This window comes from Aspergillus foveolatus, assembly GCF_047715535.1.
Source record: "Aspergillus foveolatus strain CBS 279.81 unplaced genomic scaffold BDW70scaffold_102, whole genome shotgun sequence".
Lineage (NCBI taxonomy): Eukaryota > Fungi > Ascomycota > Eurotiomycetes > Eurotiales > Aspergillaceae > Aspergillus > Aspergillus foveolatus.
In genome coordinates this window covers 25,560-45,219 of record NW_027396166.1, presented here as the reverse complement: position 1 = coordinate 45,219, position 19,660 = coordinate 25,560, and the positions used below count along the sequence as shown (strand labels likewise).

The window sequence follows — 19,660 nt, the reverse complement described above, 5'->3', positions numbered from 1 at the left end:
TTATGTTGGCATCGGCCTAGCTCAAAGCGGGCGCGGAGCTTCCCAAAGCAGAAATCCGCCATCTCCGACCCCAGACGGATCGATCTCCTTCTCCACGTTCTGATTCCGCCTCCACAACGTCTTGCGGAGGACATTTGACTATAAAGCCCTGAGGGATGCAGCCTGTTCGAGATTTGATGCACCAGAGTCACTATGTCGTCCGATCCTAAAGTTACTGCCGAGCACTCTGAATGCGTTGACATGTCTGCCAAGGATGGCTCTGTGGAGAGCTGTGCTGGAATGTCGCCTGGCGCCCCTGTCCTTGACGATGAGACGAACCGAAAGTTGCTTCGAAAGATTGATATGCATTTGATGCCTGTTGTAAGATCTCTCGCCCTTTGATTGTGCTCCTAATAAGCCATGCTCACCATCACAGATGTGCTTCACCTATGCACTCCAATACTACGACAAAGCCCTCCTCAGCCAGGCTGCAATCTTTGGACTGAGAACAGATCTTGGCATTGAAGATGGACTTAAGTACTCGTGGGTTTCATTGATCTTCTACTTTGGCTATATCGCTGGCTGCTACCCTGTGCGTCAGCTTCCCCCGTACCGGACTCGGTCTTTGCCCTGACATCCGTTAGATATCCTGGCTATCACAGAAATTCACCGTCGGCAAAGTCTGCCCTATAATCTGCTTCCTCTGGGCCGTGGTAGTCCTCACCACCCCTGCCTGCACAAACTACACTGGGATGCTCGTGAACCGGTTCATGCTAGGGCTGATCGAGAGCGGCGTCTCGCCAGCTTTCATGCTCTGTACAGGCATGTGGTACACCCACTCTGAACAAGTCTTCCGGTCCTCGCTCTGGTACTCGTTCAGCGGCGGCTCTAACATTGTCTCACCACTAATCAATTACGGCCTCGGCCACATCACCGGTGGCGTCCTGCACCCCTGGCAATACATGTACTTGATCGCCGGACTCGCCACACTACTTTGGTCCGTCATACTCTGGTTCGTCTTCCCCGGAAGTCCACACATAGCCAAGGGATTCAGCGCCGAAGAACGAATCATGGTTCTTGAACGCGTCCGGTCTAACAACGCTGGTGCCGAGAACCGGCATTTCAAATGGTACCAAGTGCGCGAGGCGCTCCTTTCATATCATTTCTGGTTTGTATTCGTCCTTTCGCTTCTCTCGAGCATTGGAAGCGGTGCGGTAACGACATTCGGCTCGATCATCTTTAATGGGATGGGGTTTTCGACCTTTGAATCTCTGCTGCTGAATATGCCTATCGGTGCCTTGGCCTTCATTTGCGTTCTGGGGTCTGGGTATATCGGACGCAAGGTGCCCAATTCGCGGCTTTATATCGTGAGTGGTGCTTGTGTGCCGGTTATTATTGGCAGCTGTTTAATGTACGTTTTTTTCTCCTTGAAGAGACATCAGGGGCATTATTCACTTGTTGACTTCTCTAGATGGCAACTGCCCTCCTCCCAGCGCGCCGCCCGCATTATAGGCTTTTACCTCATTAACTTCTTCTCCTCAGCCTGGGTGCAATGTATTGCCATGGGAACGTCGAATGTGGCCGGCCATACAAAGAAAGCTACCATGGCCGCGGCGACGTTCATGGGCTACTCCCTAGGTAATATCGTCGGGCCTCTCACCTTTGATGCGTAAGTCGTCCCGGGTTATATTGACTACATGCAACCAAACACCTTTTACTCCTGCGCGACTCTAACATTCTTGGTGAAAACAACAGCAACGATGCCCCCCGCTACGACCCAGGGTTCCGTGCAACGGTCATTTGCTTTGCCATCTGCTTTGTTCTCGCCCAGGTGTTTAGAACGCTCATGTTAGCGCAAAATAGAAGGAGGAATAGCAAGTATGGTCCTCCGACGCAGGAACACGGGTTGGAGGACTTGACCGATGGGGAGAATAAGTCGTTTCGGTATCCTCTTTAGATACTCCTATCTGGGCATCTCAAGATGTAAACAGTGTTTAGTCCGACAGTTTGGCGACTTTGGAGAAGGTTATTTATCATGTTTATGGTTAGCTATTTACATTTGCAGGCAGACTTGCTACAAACCTGGCCTTGTCCGTACGAGATCCTCGGGAGTGGACATCACTGCCCAGTTGGGTCACATCTATCCGAATTGGTTCAATTGTCATATTCACAGTCTATTGCGCAATCTGATTGGTGGCATATTGAATATCTCCTTTGGTCTTTCTTTTATCTCTAGACACTTTCGCCAGCTTCCTTGGCGGTGCAAGCAATATATTCAGTACAGGTGCGTTCTCATGAAAGACAAGCCAAACATTGACATAACGCTGTGACAAATACCACTCCTGATCCCACTACGATGCTGAGTGTGTGATTAGACAGCCCCATTGAGGAGAAATTAGTCGAAAGGAAACAAAAGGGTCGCTTAAGCCATGTATCAGTTATACTCTGGCGCAGCCCACCCCACCCCCACCCAGTGGTGGCTCTTCACAAAGGGACAGCGAAGTCTGTAGGGCTAAGCGAGGCTCTCAATCAGCTTTGAGAAAGCTGACTGGGTAACAACAGTTAGCTCCTCAAGAAACTGGCTGGCTAGGTGGGCCTCTATAGGAAAACACCTCTGTGTGGTCCGCTCAGGGCTAGGCATCTGGCGGCTGTTCCCAATATGTAGATCCGACTGGCGGATATTCCCTTTTAGGCAAAATTCAATCCTAGCTCAGTGCGTAGCTTGAAGTAGATGTGGATCCCCAAGTCCACAATCCAGTGACTTGAGATAGGTGATTTGGCTGTATCGAGTTCCTTTGCCGGGTGCTGTGTTCTATACGAAACACAGGGACACATCGTTTACCTCCTGACTCTTCACCGGATGTACATAGCGATATTGTCGTGGGCAGGTATAAAAGGAGCCGTGCTTTATGATGGAGATCCAATGTCTCTGTACTATCGCTCCTTCGTTCTGTGCATCAATCGCTGATCTGGAATCAGTAGTCATTCTTTTACTTTCCTTTTCGCTTTTTCCTTTCACTATGCGTCTCTCTCTGATAGCCCTTTTGGCTGGTACCAGTCTTGTAACTGCCTGGACCGAGCTCCATCATGAGCCTTTCATGAACAAGAACATCGACGCCATCGTCGTTCCAGGCACCTACACCTCGCACATGCACACCTTCTTCGGCAGCGACGCCATCACTAACGTGCTGCCTACGTCTGCCGAGCTTCAACAGGGCTGCTACAGCGGCGATAACCCAAACGACCTGTCAGTCTATTGTACGTACAATGCTACCTAGACCTATCAGCTACCTAAATCTAGTGCTGCATTGACCTGACATAATGTCTCAATCCAGGGATCCCCACCCTGTACTATGTCGCCAACTCTACCTTCGTCGAAGTTCCCATCTTCCGCTTCAGCACCTACTACACAAACAGCTACTCCACCCTCGCGATCCCTCAAGACTTGGCCCTTATCTCCGGCAACGCCTCTGCAAAAACCCAGTCCGAAGCCGACCACCCCTCTAACGACCTCGAATGGTTCTGTGAGGGCTCTGACGAGCGCGAAAGCGATATTGCCAAGATGCCCACAAGCACTTGCACCCAGCACCTTCAGGTCAACTTGCGTTTTCCCAACTGCGTCAACCCCGATAATCTCGCCGAGTACGAGTTCGCAGACGAAAGCAACGCCTGTCCTACCGGGATGCAGCAGATACCACAGCTGCGCTACCGCGTCCTCTACGATACAAACTCTGTTGTCCCGGAGGGATGGAGCGGCGCCGCGCCCTTCCAGCTCTCGTGCAGCGATACACCGGGAGACGGTTACTGCTTTCATGGCGACTTCATTAACGGGTGGTACGAGGATGCGGCAGAGAATATGCTTGTTGCCGGCGGGGGTGGGTACGATGACGGGCAGTTTATTGTGGGCGAGCATGGGGATGTGGCTGCGAAGGCTTCTTGCACACCGACTGACGCGGACCCCGAAAATGGTACGAGCGACTACTACACTAGCCTTGAGATGATGAAGGATAATAGTACTGATGTGTCGGGAACAACGGTTGAGGGTGAGACTGGGGATGAGGTCCCGGCGCAGACGGAGACTACGTTCGCTACGCCTGCCCCAACACCAAATGAGAGCGCGAGCGGGACCGTGACAGGATCCGGCGTTTCCTCTAGGACAGTCCTGACCAGCTCGACGGGGTCTTCTGCCGGCCGACCGACCAGCAGTGCAAGCCGCACTTCTGGTAACAGGGAGAGGGGCAAGAAGGGCCCGAGTTCCGAGCGAGGCATAGGCCGTAAGTCCAAGCGGGCGGCTGCGAAGCGGGCTGATGACCCTGTTTCCCAGTATGCATGAATTATCCTTTCTGGAGAATCAGGGAACAGGTTTTGACCGTATAGGGTATATGGCTGGTATGTGGTATGGCTTCCCGTGCGCCTGTTGCGGCCTGGGCGCCGTTAGAGTAGTTTTCCCCCCAGGTATTACTTCCGAAATAGCCATAATTGAAGTTTAGCCCCAGCTCTACAGGAGAATTAGTGAATTGCACAGAGCAATCTTAATAGTGCAATAATGCAGCCGTGTGCAGAGTAGGTACAAAAAGCTAGCAAAACAGCCTAAGCGTATCGCAGATGGTACCAACTCGGGATGCATCAATATACAGGTCACATATACAAGCCAAATTCAGGATGTAAACCCCCACCACTCCATATCACGCTCCCCCTGAGTCGGGACCGGGTGACCTACTCCTTCCGCCCAAATTCCCTCCAACTTACTCCCAAAAACGTACGTCACCCAGTTGTCCACGGGCTCATCAACCAAAACCTGTCTAGGCGCGTTGCCATAGTTCAGCACGCCAGCCCAAGCCGCGAGCGTGGTGTTGAAGGCCGTCGAGCCTATAACAGTATCTTCAGATCCCAGATACAGCTGTACATTTGGATACGTTCCTGTATATCCCGGGTACATGTTCCGAATGTTGCCTGAAGAACCCGCAGAGTATAATATAGCTCCCTTGAAAATGTCCGGGTAGGCACCTGCCATTGTATTCTGCAGGGCACTTAGTTCATCTCATCTTCTTCACTAACACTGCCGATTGGATTGTAGAAGCTCTGCGTGAGGGAGAGGAGTAGCTTACTGCCATACTGCCGCCGGACGAAACCCCTGAAACAAAGACTCTACTCTGATCAGCTTCGTAAGTGGTGAGGGCGTATCTGACCATGTTGGCGATAGACTGGCTGGCGCCCCCGCCATCATGCAGGAGAGATTTGCTAGATGTTGCATCCCATGCCCCTTGCGGAGACTCGGGATAAATGACGATGAAACCGTATATCTCAGCTAGGCTTGCGTATGGCGTGGACTGGTATTGTTGCCGGGAGTTGCCAGACGCGCCGTGGAGAGAAACAACGACGCCAGGGGATGCGGCAAGTCTCTCTGGGACGTAGATGTACATCCTTATGCTGGCGGGGTTATAGCCGAAGTTGGTGACCTGTGCTAATGTAGCACGCTTGGCAAGGGGCGCTGCTTGGGAGAGTGCATGTAGAAAAACGGCGAACAGCAGGCTAAGTAGTGATACCATCCTTGCTGAGATGTATAGAATGAGAAGAAATTGTTCATAGCGTGAACCCACAGGTCCCGTAGAGGGTCACCTACTTTTATATCCTGTCCTTCAGAGATGTATGGGCCTGATTTTACGCGTACTCTAAAGACTCTCCATCTGCCTATAATAATCCGGGGCCCCGCAAAACGCGGAAACGGGGGTTCTACCGCGGCTGCCACTTTAAGAATATCCGATTGTCGGAAGGAAGCTCCTGGTAGGTTTCCAGAATTCCCAGACAGGGTGTCAGCCAGTTATCGAGTTCCTATAAGCAGATAAGGCCAATCATAGCAAAATAAATATCTACGGTGACCCGAGGCTATAACTCCTGAACGCAACTTTGAAATCTCCAGATATAACCTTATAAAGATATAATCACCTCATGAATAACAGCTATACTTGGTAGTTTTGCTATCATAACGTCTTCGAATATTAGAATCTGAGCCTTGATTTTGCCTGAGGTTCTTAATGTCAATATCGACATCTGGCTAGCTCCGTATTAATCATAGCCTGTTTTCATGAATTAAATATTCTTATGTATTGAGTGAGAACTTCTATTTAGCTGTAGTCCTCTAACGATAAAGGACATAAGGATACGATTATGATTGAAGACTTTCAAGTTAGAATTAGTTTTGTTTTTATGGAATCTGCACCTTAGTAGGGTTGTTATAGAGTATAGAATGGTACAGCGTATCAGAGCTTAATGTATCCGATACAGCCCAGTTGGCTAAATATACCTGTCCTATGTAGAGTTAACACCCTGCGAGCATTAGGCTCAGACTCGTACAGACATCTCACTACATTGTCTGAACGACCTCAGAACAATGTCTCTGCAGAGGCCTCTCGCCAAGCTCTAGTTTAGCTAGACCGCCTAGCGTCAGGTGTACTTTTGCCCCGCTGTGGACTGCCTCCGCGTTCGTGACCTTACACCATCCCGATATTGTAAAATGTACCAACGACCAGCGGCAGGAAGGCTTTCCCCTCCTGGAGGAAAATCTCGAGATATCACCTTTCTCCCCGTCAATCAATCTCATTCTCCGGGGAGTGACCGGCCAAGACGCGGATACCAATCCTGCGACAGCTGCCGAGAGAAAAAGAAGAGATGTGAGCCGGGACCTGGGATATCAACGTGTCTACGCTGCCAGCAGGAGTCTAGGGTATGCGTGACGACTCATAGGCGAAAGAGGAGAAAGCTGCGGCTGCCAGCAGGCAGCATTGGGTCCGCAATATCCGACGTGGCCTCTCCTTCTGACACCCCGCCGCAGGATGCGCAGGCTACGACACATGATGGCCCCTATACTGCATCTTATGATGGCGTCACGCCGCGAGTGGCGGCGGCCGATGGTGACTCGCACTGGAGCTCAACCGCCAAGGAGCGGATCCTATCGATGAGTATTCTTGATGCACGGGATGCACTGGACCTCGTCGCTATCTCTGGATCAAAAGAGGGCGTTGGCAAAGACGGGTTGACTACAGTGGCGTCGCGCCAGAGCCCGCAAGTAACATTGCAACCATCCGCACACGCAGAACCCGCTTTAGTTTCCGCGGCCTCCTGGGAACGGTTCTTCCTAGTCAAAAGGGGTATTATCCGGGCCCATGAAGTGGTCGAGTACCTGGACTTCTACTTTTCGCAGCTGTGGCATCTTTTTCCCATCATCCCACGGTGGTACTCGTCTCCGGATCACTATGTTACTCTTGCAGTCGAAGAGCCGGTACTCACCATCAGCCTTGTCACGATAGCTTCCAGGTATCATGCACTGCGCGGCTTTAACGGCCAGGCCAGGTCGGAGAGAATCCATTGGCGCACTTGGCCGTGGGTGCAGCGGCTCTTCCAGTCCGCTCTCTGGGGCGCGTCTGCTATGCGTAGTTATGGTGCCATCGCAGCCTTGCTGCTATTCATCGAGTGGCACCCCCGGGCAATTAACTCGCCAGAAGACCTTATCAGCGACTTCGGTGACCTGGAGCTCTTTGAACCACAACTTGACGCACCGGACAATGACCCGCAACGCATGACTGAGCTTGTGGATTCATACCGAAAGTCCGACCCACCGAGTATACCGGAAAGACTTAATATTGTGGCACCAGCGTACCGCAGCAACAAGATGTCTTGGTCAGTATTCTCTAACCCATCTGGCGCTGGGCAGCTATTTCAGCTTGACTGACAGACGCCAGGATGCTCTTATCCACCGCTATTGCCCTGGCCCAGGAGATAGGATGCTTCAATGACGAGCAGGGTTTGGGCCATGATTCTGCTACAGTAACGACAGAGAAAGCTTTGACCCGACTCGAATGGGCTCGCCTTCTCTGCACCTTTGTCCTCCTGACCGATGAGGCTCTCGCCCTTCGGCTCCGACTGGAGCCCCAGTTCGCAGGCAGCTGTTCTGTTGAGATTGATCGCCTTTACCGCCTTTCCCCGAACTCTGTAGCTGATGGGTACTCTGAAAGCACCATCGACCTTGCTCTCCACATGCGCAAGGCGCGAGAACTGCTGCAGAGCTGGAGAAAGAATCAACAAGGCACAGGGCCTGCTGTCTCAATTACTGCGTGGGATAGTTTCATCCGGGGACTAGATGCTTGGAAAAGGAAACACCTGCCTAACAAAACGGGTGAGTGTCAGACGTCATATTCTACAGCGTGGTGCACCATGCTCAAACATTGGCCCATCAGACCTGTCCTTCCGCGAAGCCTGCCTGCAGATCGAATACTGCTACATCCGCCTTTGCGGACTCAGTCCTGCCGCGCACATGTTTGACAACTCGCTTAAGATTAATGCCTCAGCCTCGAATTCTTATATAGAGTCGCTGTCGCGGTTCGCAGAAGAAGCCACGGATGCCTCGACTAACATCCTGAACCTCACCATCCATATATTCTCCTCGTCAAAGCCACTCAAGTACGCGGCGGTCAGATATTGGCTTTATATCTTCTGCGCCTCCCTATACCTTCTCAAGGTACCTGGCTATACCTCTCTGTTTCTCTATACCATTAACATTCTCCAGGTCACGCTCGAGAAAATCTCGCACCTAGACAGCGCCAATCCGTCCATTAACCTCATCAAGCAGGTAGTCGATGCAATCAAACTAAATTCCCCGGATGACGTGCATATGTCGCAGCGTTACGCCGCCCTCCTAGACATTCTAATAAATGCAGCCCTGCGCACTTCACAAACAAGCACAACCGCAGCCATGACCGCAACTCAGAACAACGGTGTAGATCATTACAACAGCAGGTACAGCCCTTACCCAGCGGCCAGCACGCCCTTTCCACAGAACGAGCTGGACCTAGCCGAAGACTGGATATATGACTCGAGTTTCTGGGCTACGTTGCCGGATCTGGTGGGCTTGGATACCGTGCCTAGTTTGATTATGCCGCCGTTTTGAGTAGTAACAATACAGCTTACCTATTGCCACCTGCAATTGTGTCTTTGGATCTCGGTCCCCCCTGTTTGCATTGTTTTAGAGAACTTACATGCCTGCCTTGCCTTCCAATGCACAAATGACCAAACAGGGAAGCCTGAATTGCTTGAATTAATCAAGGTTATTTGAGGCATGGTGTAACTTCACTTCATCCCTTATCAGACCATGGAACTATTGGCAACGAAAGAAAGGCGGATATGGATGTTCAGATGTGCCGTATCCATCAGCATATACACCAGTCCCTAGAATACTTTACCTCAAGGGAAACATAGTGAAGTGTTGTAGCCGCGTATCAGGCAGCCTTGTGAGTTATAGAATCACTAGCGGAGTCGAATAGTTGTAGCTATTCAAAGTTCATATCATCTAACTTAGTGGAGCCCTCGAGTCTGAGTCTAGTGTACCCGAGCTTTTTTGGGGGGAAATGTATACGATACCACTATACCTACAGCAGTTCTAGATATTATTCAAGCGTATCAGGCCAGTCTCAGCCGTGGACAAATGCTGAATCTTTTCACAGTAGCAAAACCAGCGAATCGAAGTAGATTAGAACTATTCCTGGTAAATTGGATCATCTCTACCTTTGAACCAAGTGTGCCTCATGCCAGATTTATCTTTTATTAAAGACCAACATACAACCGTATTAAAGTCCCCTCCTCCCTTTACTCACCGCAATGGGTTCTTTGACTGCCTCTCAACCCTCCGACGATTTTTCGTTTCCAATTACGGCCCTAAGACATCGCAGAGTGGCTGGGCGGATGATAACTTTGTACCCCTAAAGCAACGATCAGAGTGGTTTTTTCGTAGGGGAGCACATTCCCGGAAGCAACGCTCGGACTCTTTGACACCACATACGGTGCTCAGTTGCTAACATTGTCACAGCAGGCATCATGTGGAAGGCTATAGGAGAGGACGACACGTTGTCTGACTGGGCGAGTCTATCGCCGTTGCAGACAGGAGGAAGGATGTTCCCGCTAGGTTCTGACGGGTACTATAAATAGCGAAAGCAGTTCTTCCATGAACTACTAAAAATATAAGCATACTCTAGTAATATCTAACAGTCTGTCTGGACAAGCCGGGGCCACCTCACCATAAGGGAGGGCACGTCGAGCTCAATCAATGCCGTACTGGTTCATGAACCGCTGTACTAGGAGGTCCTTTCTGGTGGTATCTATAGCACAGTACTGCAGCCGATCCTTCAACAAGCACAGACATCTGCAGCTTAGAGTTCAAGTAAGTTTGATCCCCAAACAGGGTTCGGTGGGCCCAAGGCTGTGAATGACAAACCCTGGTTTCGACTGTACATCGAGCCCGCGCATTTCGTCAACATCGCTTGCCCTGTTACAAATGAGCCTACGAACTTGGTCAGCTTCAGCTCCAGCGAACTTATGCCATGCCAAGGCATTGAAACTTGTTAACCGCAAGACAAGTAAATGACTCAGCTTACCTGGTAATGACGCTCCTTGAAACTTTCAGCTTGGCGAGCGGCAGGTGACTTCCACCCCCCTGCCCGTTTAGCTTCTATATTTGCTGACCTGATATAGCCACAGCCACATCCTGGATCGCCAGGGAATAACTGTCTTTCTCATCTCCCCCTCCCCTCCATTACAGATCGTTTACCAATAATGGCCCCCCTCCCCTTCGTCCTCCCTTCCCTCGCCGGCAAAGTCTACCTGGTCACCGGCGGCAATACCGGGGTGGGCTTCCACACCGTCGAAGAACTCGCCAAACATGGTGCCCGCGTGTACATGGGCGCCCGATCGCCCAGCAAGGCCGAAGCCGCCATCGACGAGATCCGAGCGGACAACCCCACCGCTGACATTCACTTCCTCCACATGGACATGATGGACCTGCAGTCTGTCGTCGCCGCCGCGAAGCAATTCAAGGAGAAGGAATCGAAACTGCACGGCCTTGTTAATAATGCCGGCATTATGGCAACACCCTTTGCACTCAGCAGCGACGGGTTTGAAGCGCAGTGGCAGACAAATTACCTTAGCCACTGGGTTCTTACCTGGCACCTGCTTGACATTCTGACAAAGACACTGCAGGAAGAGGGTCTCGTACCTGGAAGTGTTCGCATTGTTGATGTTACAAGCGACGGACACAGCTTTGCCCCAAAGGATGGGATCGACTTCAAGGACATAAACCAGGAGAAGGGTGGGCTGTGGTCTCGCTATGGGCAGAGCAAAGTAGGAAATATCCTGCACGCGAAAGAACTCAACAAACTCTATGGACCTGATGGCATTGGGACGGCCCAGAGGGGCATTTGGACTGCCGCGGTTCACCCGGGACATCTTGATACCAACCTCAACAGACAGACTGCTTTCCCGAAGTTTGTCAGCACTGTCTTAAAAGCCCTTGGCGCGTACTCGCACGCGAGGGAAGGAGCCTACAACTCAGTCTTTGCTGTTGCGTCGCCGGACTTCAAGGCAGCTGATAGCGGGGGATACCTTGTACCTGGACAGAGGAGGAAGCAGCCCAGCAAGGCTGCGCAGGATTCGGAGCTAGCAGCGCGGCTCTGGAAATGGACAGAAGAAGAGATGCGAACAAGAAAGTTGCTGGACTGAGTACTGAGTAGTGGTGACTACATCTGAGCATGTGCCTGAGGCAGCGGCTTATCTTTTATCTAATTTAGGGCAGTTGACTCCCATATATATTTTGTTACTAACTGCTGCAAGTTGCGGCTGAAACCGCTTTCTTTCTGGATTAGCCCAACCTACATCTCACACGAATGTCCTAGATCTACCACTAGGCCCGTTCAACAATGCAGGAACAAGTTCTAAAATCTGATGGAATCATTCTGTAAATGTTCTCCTGCACTTCTCATGTCTGTGCTCTCGCTCGGGCTATCTTACGTCAATCTCGCAATTTTCCGTATAGAGCACGCATTTCCATCCTCGCATCTCTATCAGAGACTTAAACAAGAACCCACTTCCTTTTTTAAGGTCACAAGTCGTCCAAGGATCTGCGATTAGTCTCTAAGAGTGGTTCTCCACCTTGCTAAATGCTGCTATCTCGCCCTCAGCCTATCAGGACAGACCTCAGTGAAGGATTTTCGGCCAAAGTGCTATCATGATCGCCGCCAACCAATGAACATCCCTATTATCTGTTGGTTGTCTTTGGGGGTGTCTTAACACTTACCTTCCTTGAACTGAGACGCAGGGACAAGAGCGACCCTTTTTGCGCTTGTTTAAGACATAAGCTACGGTCTCTAGGATTCATTATTGGTCACAAAAAAGAGCGAAGGAAGCCCTGCATCACTAGAGTGATTAATTACCGCGGGGACGTTGAAAGAGCCTAAGGTGAAGCAGGCCACAGAGCATCGAGAGCTCCACTTGGCCTCTTAGACTACCTCCGTGGTGGCACCATGATTTGTGGTGTCAGAAAATCAAATTTGCGCTAGCTATCTAATATGTCAACAGAGCACCACTCCATAATGTCCCATATTCAATTTGACTCCCTGGATTGCCAACCTATTAATGCTCTTGGTAAAAATGGTTGTTTCCCACTTCAAGATTTGGCTGGTCCAGTGCACGCACTGCCTACGATCGTCTTGCAAGAATAAAGGTCCGGACCGTGCTTTAGTATTCCTGAGGTTACAGTGATGGGGTCAGGCTTGCCATGCCCTTGCACGTGGGCACACTATAACCAGATACAGAAATTTCCCGTGTGCCTGGATATGGCTAAGAGCAGCAACAGGGTGAAATATTCTTCCACTTCTGAATGCCCTTTATAACTCAACTTGAAGGTCCTGTGATCGGATAGATCCTTACTGGAAGGTGAGTCCCAGGCAGCAAACGAGGGTTACCAACCAATCAGGCTGCCAGTGGTGACTATGGACCACGTTGCTTGTTGGTCTGACACCAGTCATCCTAGGTGTATATAAAAGCAGGCTTCCCACCAAACTAAGCGTTAGAATCCAGCACTGAACCTTACCACACTCTTGGTGAGCACGCGAGTTACATATGCCCTGTTAGTAGCAGCCAGAATCAAGCCTGCTGCTTCCCAACATATTTATCTCTTATTTTCCTGAATAGTATCACCGGCCATCCTTCCCGTTATACTCACCAAATACCCCTCCAGTATCTCCGCGTGAGGTTCGAAGGTACGAAACCCGCTTCCTCCTAGGGCCGAGATCTCTCTATCTTGATCTGCCCTTTTTTGCGATTTTATCCTCTTTTTATTTAATTTTTTTTTTTCTTTCTCTTTAGGGCTAATCACACCATTCTATAAGACCATCGACCAAGTTGACCGCCAACATGAGACTCCATACATACTTATCCCTCCTGCTCGGCGTCTCGGCAACCACCGCCCTTGCCGCTCTTCGCCCAGACGCGACACCCGACGAGGTCGCCGAGGCCGAAGCGGAGTGCGGATCTCTGGGTGTGATGAAGATCGACCCATCAGAGCTGCCTGAGGGCGTTACGATGGCCGACGTCCGCATGTGCGCCGACCACCCCCTCGGCCCCGGGGCGTACCCGGGTCCGGGTCCTGGGGCTTTTGCCAGGTTCCGTCGGTTCCTCCCGAGTTGAGTGTTTTGAGGACATGACGGGGCGGGGCACCGTGGGTAGTCCGGCGGCAGGCAGGCAGGCTTCTTCTGCTCATGCTATTTTTTCATCCTGGTCTGGTGCCTGCGCTGTGAATTTTCAGTAGCCGCTAGGAATGAATGGAGCTCTTGGATACGGTGTTGTTTAATGTTGACTTTTAAAACAATCATGATTAATATGGTAGATTGACGCTGAGCGGTCTAGATCGCAATAGCAAGCACATGAGACCCTTGCTGTTTACCGCGATGATATCAAATATTGATATCCTTGAGTATAATAAGTGGATTTTCACCAGAAAGGGTAATATGTCCAACAAGTATCTGGAGTTGAGCTGCTTCTCAAGCCCCATGGTATCTGTGCATATATGCATAGCATGGCTTTATCACCTGCAGGGATATTGTAGAACTACACAGTTCTATAAACAAGTTTCGTTAGGGTTTAGGTTGATCGCGTCCCAAAAATTATACATTCTCCCGCCCAGCGCATCGACATTAGTGCCCCGCTTAGTGATAAAAGCCCCTACACACACACGCCCCGCGCGCAACTAACTCCATACTATAGTGGTAGTGTTAACTTCTACCGACCGCTGTTCCTCGCACATATACCTTGACACAACCCGCAGGTTACCCGTCACGGGTCTACTCAAATCCTGTGATGGGTCGGGTTGGGATACATCGTCTGAACCCGTGGCCTGGCAAACAGTACAAACATGCTATATAAACCTAATTTCTAGCTAAATCAGTATTTTTATGCACAGATTATACCCTGATTGAGAGATTAACGCAAAATGGATTCTTGACGGTTGACCCCTGGATTACACAACCCGCACCAGTTAGCGAGTTCGGGTTTTGACAAGCTGTATATTAGTCAGAACTTAAGTCTCCAAGCAGGGTTAGCCCTTTTTGGCTGAGTAGGAAGTTCATAGGTTTCAGGTTTTGACCTTGGAGTGTCAAGGGTTTTGTCAGATTCTGGCTCATCCCATCTGCATCCGCGGCCTGAGTGATGAAAAACCAAAACTAAGCAGGCTTCTCTGCATAGCAGACTATTATAAATTTACATTCCTGCCAGTCATATACAAGTACTTACACAATATTTTATTTGTTGCAGTTTTGTTGTAATGGTCTGCCGTAGGGCATGAGTAGGTCAGGGTCACTGGATAACGAATCGAGCCTTGCCCGGTTCGGGCTGATAGTGGAGCGATGATTGGATAACCAGCACCCGTGAGGTCGATGCTGGCTCAGGGGATTGACGGTCAACTACGACCACGACAGACTCCTGCGTTTTATTGGACACGATAGAATTGAGTTGTGGTCTTCTATAAAGTGTCACCGCTAGGCATGGCTACCGATATCAGCTGTCAGAATATAAACGGATTAAGATCTAGTATGGTCAATCTAGCTGCAAATAGTGATGTAGATTCAGGAACAGCAATAAACAGCCAGTTTGGGACGGCGACTCGAAGAGACATCGCTTTAAACCGTGGAAATAGCAGAATCTGCATAAGCTTCAGCGAACCGGAGCTTGCAGTACCAAATCCAGAGTAGGAAGATGTCATATGACTCGCGGTCATACATATTTGATATCTTCCAACCTAAAATCTTTACTGCAGCAGCCCTTTCAAAAGTCCAGTTTCAGCTCCTCACTAGGAAAGGCATAATTACTCGTCTCTGCGAGATGCATTTTCGCAGCCTCGCGCTTGGAGTCTAATTTACCCCTCTTCATCTCACCAGATAAGCCCAACTTATAATTCTGTAACCGAAGCTCTGAAAGTCAAGGTTATGTTTTATTTACCCCTTGAGGCCTAGAGTGAATGCCTTTGCTGTTTCCTCTCAAATGGATGGTTTATCCCTGACAGGGAGCGTTATCGCAGTCATTCAACTAACGGGGAGCATTGTGGAACCCTGTGGGGGCTATATTCAACAGGTAAAACATGCACGAGACGTGATTTTGACCCTACAGCGGGCCATTACAGGCCTTCGAGGGACACTTCAAGATCTCCAGAACCTTGTTGAGAGCAATAACAGAAAAAGCTTTCCGACCTCCTCACGGCTAGTTAGCAATATTACAAGCTGCCTCTCCGACCTACGAGCCTTGGAAACGAAACTTGAACCAGGGAAGTGCAAGACTCTGATAAGGAAAGTGGGATGGCGAGCCCTAAAGTGGCCTCTGAAACGCGCGGATATGGAGAGCATTATTGGGAATCTTGAGAGGTATAAATCCTCATTCATACTATGTCTACAGGTAGATCAGAGGTAGGTTTGAGTACAGTTATGTGACTTTATACTTGGTTAATTTATAAACTGTAGCTCTCTGATGGTCGGCATGGCTCATGATATGGACCTTGCGAAGTTGGAGCAGCATTTGAGTCCTTTGCTGACCGGGACGAGGCGCAGTGCCTTCAGAGCACTAGGACGGTGCTCCTGCAGCAGATCATGGATTGGGCTATATCACCATCCCAGAAGAACATTCTTTGGTTGAAAGGAATGGCACGGACAGGGAAATCGACAATATCTCGGACCGTAGCAAACTTGCTCAAGGACACCAACCATCTAGGTGCCAGCTTCTTCTCCAAAAGGGGTGAAGGAGATTGGGGGAATGCAAAGAAGTTTTTCCCAACACTCACAAGACAGCTATTAATGAGGATATTAGGGCTGAGATCCTATGTGCAAGACGCACTCCAAAATGACCCAGACATTACGGCAAAATCACTAAGGGAGCAGTTTGAGAAACTGCTTCTTGAGCCACTGCTCGCTCTAGACCAACTTGGCAGACAACCTCTGACCGCGGTGATAGTGATCGATGCTTTAGACGAGTGTTAGCATGACCAAAATGCGAAAGCTATAATTCGATTACTGCCTTCCCTCAAGAAGGCAAAAGCCGTTATCCTTCAAATCTTTGTGACTAGTCGGCCTGAGCTCCCAATCGACCTTGGCTTCTCAGAGATCACAGATCACGAATATAAGGACATAACTCTACATCAGATCCCTAAAGAAGTGACAGAACATGATATACGTATTTCTACATGACAAATTTGCGAAGATCATCGGGACAAACATATTTCTGAAAACTGGCCCGGGGATGGCATTATTGAAAAGCTAGTCATGATGTCTGTTCCACCGTTCATCTCGGCCGCCACGATATGCCGTTATTTCGGAAGCTCGAAACTGGAACCCAAATCACGTCTTACAGAACTTCTAGCAGACCAAGCAATGCATCAAAGATGGACAAGACCTACCTGCCAATTCTGACGCAACTACTCAGCGATCAAGAGAGTGATGAGTTGGAGCAGCAGCAGCTCCTGCAAGAGTTTCAGAATATAATTGGTGTGGTTATCCTTCTTGCTGTTCCACTTTCTATTAATGCGCTGTCACGACTTCTTGGAATAGGAGCAGACACGATTAGCACTCGGTTGGTTACATTTCAGTCTGTTCTCAGTGTTCCGGGAGACCGAGATCTGCCAGTCCGAATCCTACATCTATCATTTCGAGATCTTCTGGTGCGCTCTAGCATTAAGTTTTATGTGGATGATCGACAATGACACAAAGATATTGTTAATTCCCGTATTCAGACCATGCGGGGTCATCTACGGAAAGATATCTGCAATCTAGCACATCCTGGGATGCGCAGGGCAGACATCGAGGATCAAGCTATTCGCCAATATCTACCACCAGAATTACAATACTCTTGCCGCTACTGGATTTACCATCTCAAACAAAGTACGCTTTCATCTTTATCTCCTGAGATAGAGGGTGTGGGCTATTCCTCCAGAAGCATTTTCTACACTGGATGGAAGTAATGAGCTTGCTAGGCCTCATATCAGAGGTGGTGGGCATGCTTGATTTCCTTTATACAGATATAATAGTAAGTAACATAGTAGACGCCAATTTTTGTATTGTACTAATAGGCGCAGGGCAATAATCATTCCGTATTTGTTAATTTTCTACATGATGCAAAGCGCTTTGTTCTGAAGAATCACCAGATTGCGGATGAAGCACCACTTCAGATTTATTGCGCAGGATTAGTGTTCGCACCTCAAACATCGATTATTTATACAGACTTCAAGGATGACTTTCCAAGTTGGATATGCCAGTTGCCAAAGATCAATCAAATGTGGAGTGAATAATTGCAGACACTGGAGGGCCATTCAGGGTGGATTCACTCAATAGCCTTTTCGCCCAACGGCCAGCTGCTGGCCTCCGGCTCGGAAGACAGGACAGTACGGATCTGGGACACGGCAACGGGGAGTCTACAGCAGACACCCGAAGGTCATTCAGGACCAGTTTTGTCAGTGGCTTTCTCACCCAACAGCCGGCTGCTAGCGTCTGGCTCGGGCGATAGGACAGTGCGACTATGGAATATAGCGATGGGGGCCCTCGAGCAGACACTCCAGGGCCATATAGAAGCGGTTCGATCAGTGACTTTCTTGCCCGACGGCCGGCTGCTAGCGTCCGGCTCCAATGACAAGAAAGTGCGACTCTGGGACACAGCAACAGGTAGCCTGCAGCAGACCCTGAGCACTCGAGAAATTGTCACTGAACCACACTTCTCTCAGGATGGTTCATACATTAACACCAACCTAGGGCAGCTTAACATTCACGCCAGGTGTGGCGAGTATATCTCCAGTTTGTCCAAAGCGAATCCAGAGATACTTGTAGATGAGAGGAACTGGATTGTCCTCAATGGTAGACACGTATTATGGCTTCCTCCTGAGGCCAGGGTTTCTTATTCAGCGGTAAAATCAGATATTTTTGCCCTTGCACATGCGTCAGGACGGGTTTTCTTCATCGGATTTCGGATATATTAGGTGTCAATCAATAACAGTTATCTTCCTATTCTCTTTCTTATTTTTTCACTCTTTATAGGACCTGGAAGAGGCAGACAATTTATTTGCACATAATTATTCAAGCTTGCAACACTTGCATGAGCGGACAGAATTATAATCTCCTTGATGGCCCGTCTGAGCAGGGCGAAATGTCTCCTGTTAAGCCACCTTGCATGAGGTATTAGCTATCGACCGTACCACCGTCGAAGCACTTAGTCACTAAGTGTCAGCGCACAACGTATCATTTATCTCAGCTCTTGTGATGTAGCTTCGAGAAGCAGTGATGGTCCTTATCTTGCGCGAAACGGAAGGGCTATACAGACCTTCTCCCGACAGACCATATCCGGCAGCCTCTTAATACTTTGGGGTAAGAGTGAGTTGCCCGTGGTATCTACGAGTTACTCACGCCTGGATCATCAGATCTGATATCTCATACCTTGCTGCTGCTGCCTATCTCATCCACGACAGTCAAGTACCTGGTCCCCACATTCATATTTACTCCGGCCCTTTGTCAGATCCCAGATGAAATGGAGCACAATGAAGACTCAGATTCAAAGCCAGATATAGGACTGCATTTTGTCTCGAGCGCGGTTTATGAATGCACGGCATATTGTTTTCTTGCTTCACTGGCTTAGTTAACTGTATGATCGTCTTGTGGATGGTATACTGGACACAGACGATGCCAAAGAACAAATACAGCAGACTTCCTTCTATCTCCCGAGGCACGATTGGACTGGCATCTGAAAATCCAACGGCCGGTAGTCGGCTTAGAGCTTTAGATTGAAAAGATAGAGGAGACCGGAACTGATTGTGGGTGACGCGTGCGTTAGTTTCACCGCCGTGGAGATAGATAGGCCGGGGTAGATGGAGTCCGGAGTCAGGTCGGAAATGATTGACTGAGGACCTTGGCCGTCCAGGGAATTGAGCCTTGAGGACGAGCTAGAAAGCTGAGTGACCTGTAAAATTCTACTGCATGGTGTCCATTGACCCGGTCGAGTCGAATGCGAATAGTAAATGTATATCTATACTCTGTAGTCAGTTACAACACGATACGTCTAAACTGGAGTGATACCCAAGGTAGATCGTCTCGCACGAAGTGCCAATATATGGCCTGGTGCTCTTCTGATTCCCTTGGTAGGTGGGAATGCTAGTGCTGGAGCAATCTTTGCTTTTTTGATCCAGATCCCCGTGGATCCTCCAGTAACTCATAGGATGAATGTAGCCATGAGCCTGGATTTGGGTCACGTTTCCGAGCGAAGTTCCGTGGAATTCCCTAGGAAATTCTCTAGCCACAGCAATTGCCGACTTGTACTCAGGATGAATAGTGCCAATTCA

The 19,660-nt window shown here is 49.5% G+C and overlaps 7 protein-coding genes across 7 annotated transcripts; 6 read left to right on the top strand and 1 right to left on the bottom strand.

The window, feature by feature from the left end:
• Positions 1 to 192: 192 nt before the first annotated feature.
• BDW70DRAFT_165863 (putative MFS transporter) lies at positions 193 to 1,936 on the top strand (the record flags this gene model as incomplete). The annotated part of the gene is made up of 5 exons (XM_073741847.1): positions 193 to 360; positions 416 to 571; positions 642 to 1,346; positions 1,422 to 1,648; positions 1,735 to 1,936. The coding sequence occupies 5 exons, from the start codon at positions 193 to 195 to the stop codon at positions 1,934 to 1,936; spliced, it is 1,458 nt and encodes a 485-aa protein (XP_073591436.1).
• A 1,063-nt stretch (positions 1,937 to 2,999) lies between these two features.
• On the top strand, positions 3,000 to 4,312 carry BDW70DRAFT_154052 (DUF1996 domain-containing protein; the record flags this gene model as incomplete). Its single annotated transcript, XM_073739763.1, has 2 exons — positions 3,000 to 3,237; positions 3,315 to 4,312. The coding sequence occupies 2 exons, from the start codon at positions 3,000 to 3,002 to the stop codon at positions 4,310 to 4,312; spliced, it is 1,236 nt and encodes a 411-aa protein (XP_073591435.1).
• Positions 4,313 to 4,636: 324 nt separating this feature from the next.
• BDW70DRAFT_154051 (alpha/beta hydrolase family esterase) lies at positions 4,637 to 5,528 on the bottom strand (the record flags this gene model as incomplete). The annotated part of the gene is made up of 2 exons (XM_073739762.1): positions 4,637 to 4,999; positions 5,121 to 5,528. The coding sequence occupies 2 exons, from the start codon at positions 5,526 to 5,528 to the stop codon at positions 4,637 to 4,639; spliced, it is 771 nt and encodes a 256-aa protein (XP_073591434.1).
• A 965-nt stretch (positions 5,529 to 6,493) lies between these two features.
• BDW70DRAFT_165858 (uncharacterized protein) lies at positions 6,494 to 9,085 on the top strand (the record flags this gene model as incomplete). The annotated part of the gene is made up of 4 exons (XM_073741846.1): positions 6,494 to 7,656; positions 7,719 to 8,152; positions 8,214 to 8,494; positions 8,543 to 9,085. The coding sequence occupies 4 exons, from the start codon at positions 6,494 to 6,496 to the stop codon at positions 8,921 to 8,923; spliced, it is 2,259 nt and encodes a 752-aa protein (XP_073591433.1). The 3' UTR covers positions 8,924 to 9,085.
• A 1,481-nt stretch (positions 9,086 to 10,566) lies between these two features.
• BDW70DRAFT_144606 (SDR family oxidoreductase) lies at positions 10,567 to 12,021 on the top strand. Its single transcript, XM_073738290.1, has one exon. It carries the CDS (start codon positions 10,582 to 10,584, stop codon positions 11,521 to 11,523), a length of 942 nt encoding a protein of 313 aa, XP_073591432.1. The 5' UTR covers positions 10,567 to 10,581; the 3' UTR covers positions 11,524 to 12,021.
• An 865-nt stretch (positions 12,022 to 12,886) lies between these two features.
• On the top strand, positions 12,887 to 13,928 carry BDW70DRAFT_144601 (uncharacterized protein). Its single transcript, XM_073738289.1, has 2 exons — positions 12,887 to 13,061; positions 13,168 to 13,928. Exon 2 carries the CDS (start codon positions 13,216 to 13,218, stop codon positions 13,486 to 13,488), a length of 273 nt encoding a protein of 90 aa, XP_073591431.1. The 5' UTR covers positions 12,887 to 13,061; positions 13,168 to 13,215; the 3' UTR covers positions 13,489 to 13,928.
• A 1,408-nt stretch (positions 13,929 to 15,336) lies between these two features.
• BDW70DRAFT_165856 (WD40 repeat domain-containing protein) lies at positions 15,337 to 18,423 on the top strand (the record flags this gene model as incomplete). Its single annotated transcript, XM_073741845.1, has 7 exons — positions 15,337 to 15,736; positions 15,853 to 16,222; positions 16,765 to 17,023; positions 17,072 to 17,219; positions 17,252 to 17,364; positions 17,414 to 17,618; positions 17,919 to 18,423. The coding sequence occupies 7 exons, from the start codon at positions 15,337 to 15,339 to the stop codon at positions 18,305 to 18,307; spliced, it is 1,884 nt and encodes a 627-aa protein (XP_073591430.1). The 3' UTR covers positions 18,308 to 18,423.
• Between the last annotated feature and the right edge of the window lie 1,237 nt (positions 18,424 to 19,660).

Bases quoted from the DNA above. Each gene is read 5' to 3' on its own strand.
- BDW70DRAFT_144606 (XM_073738290.1), top strand. From the start codon at position 10,582: ATGGCCCCCCTCCCCTTCGTCCTCCCTTCCCTCGCCGGCAAAGTCTAC.
- BDW70DRAFT_144601 (XM_073738289.1), top strand. From the start codon at position 13,216: ATGAGACTCCATACATACTTATCCCTCCTGCTCGGCGTCTCGGCAACC.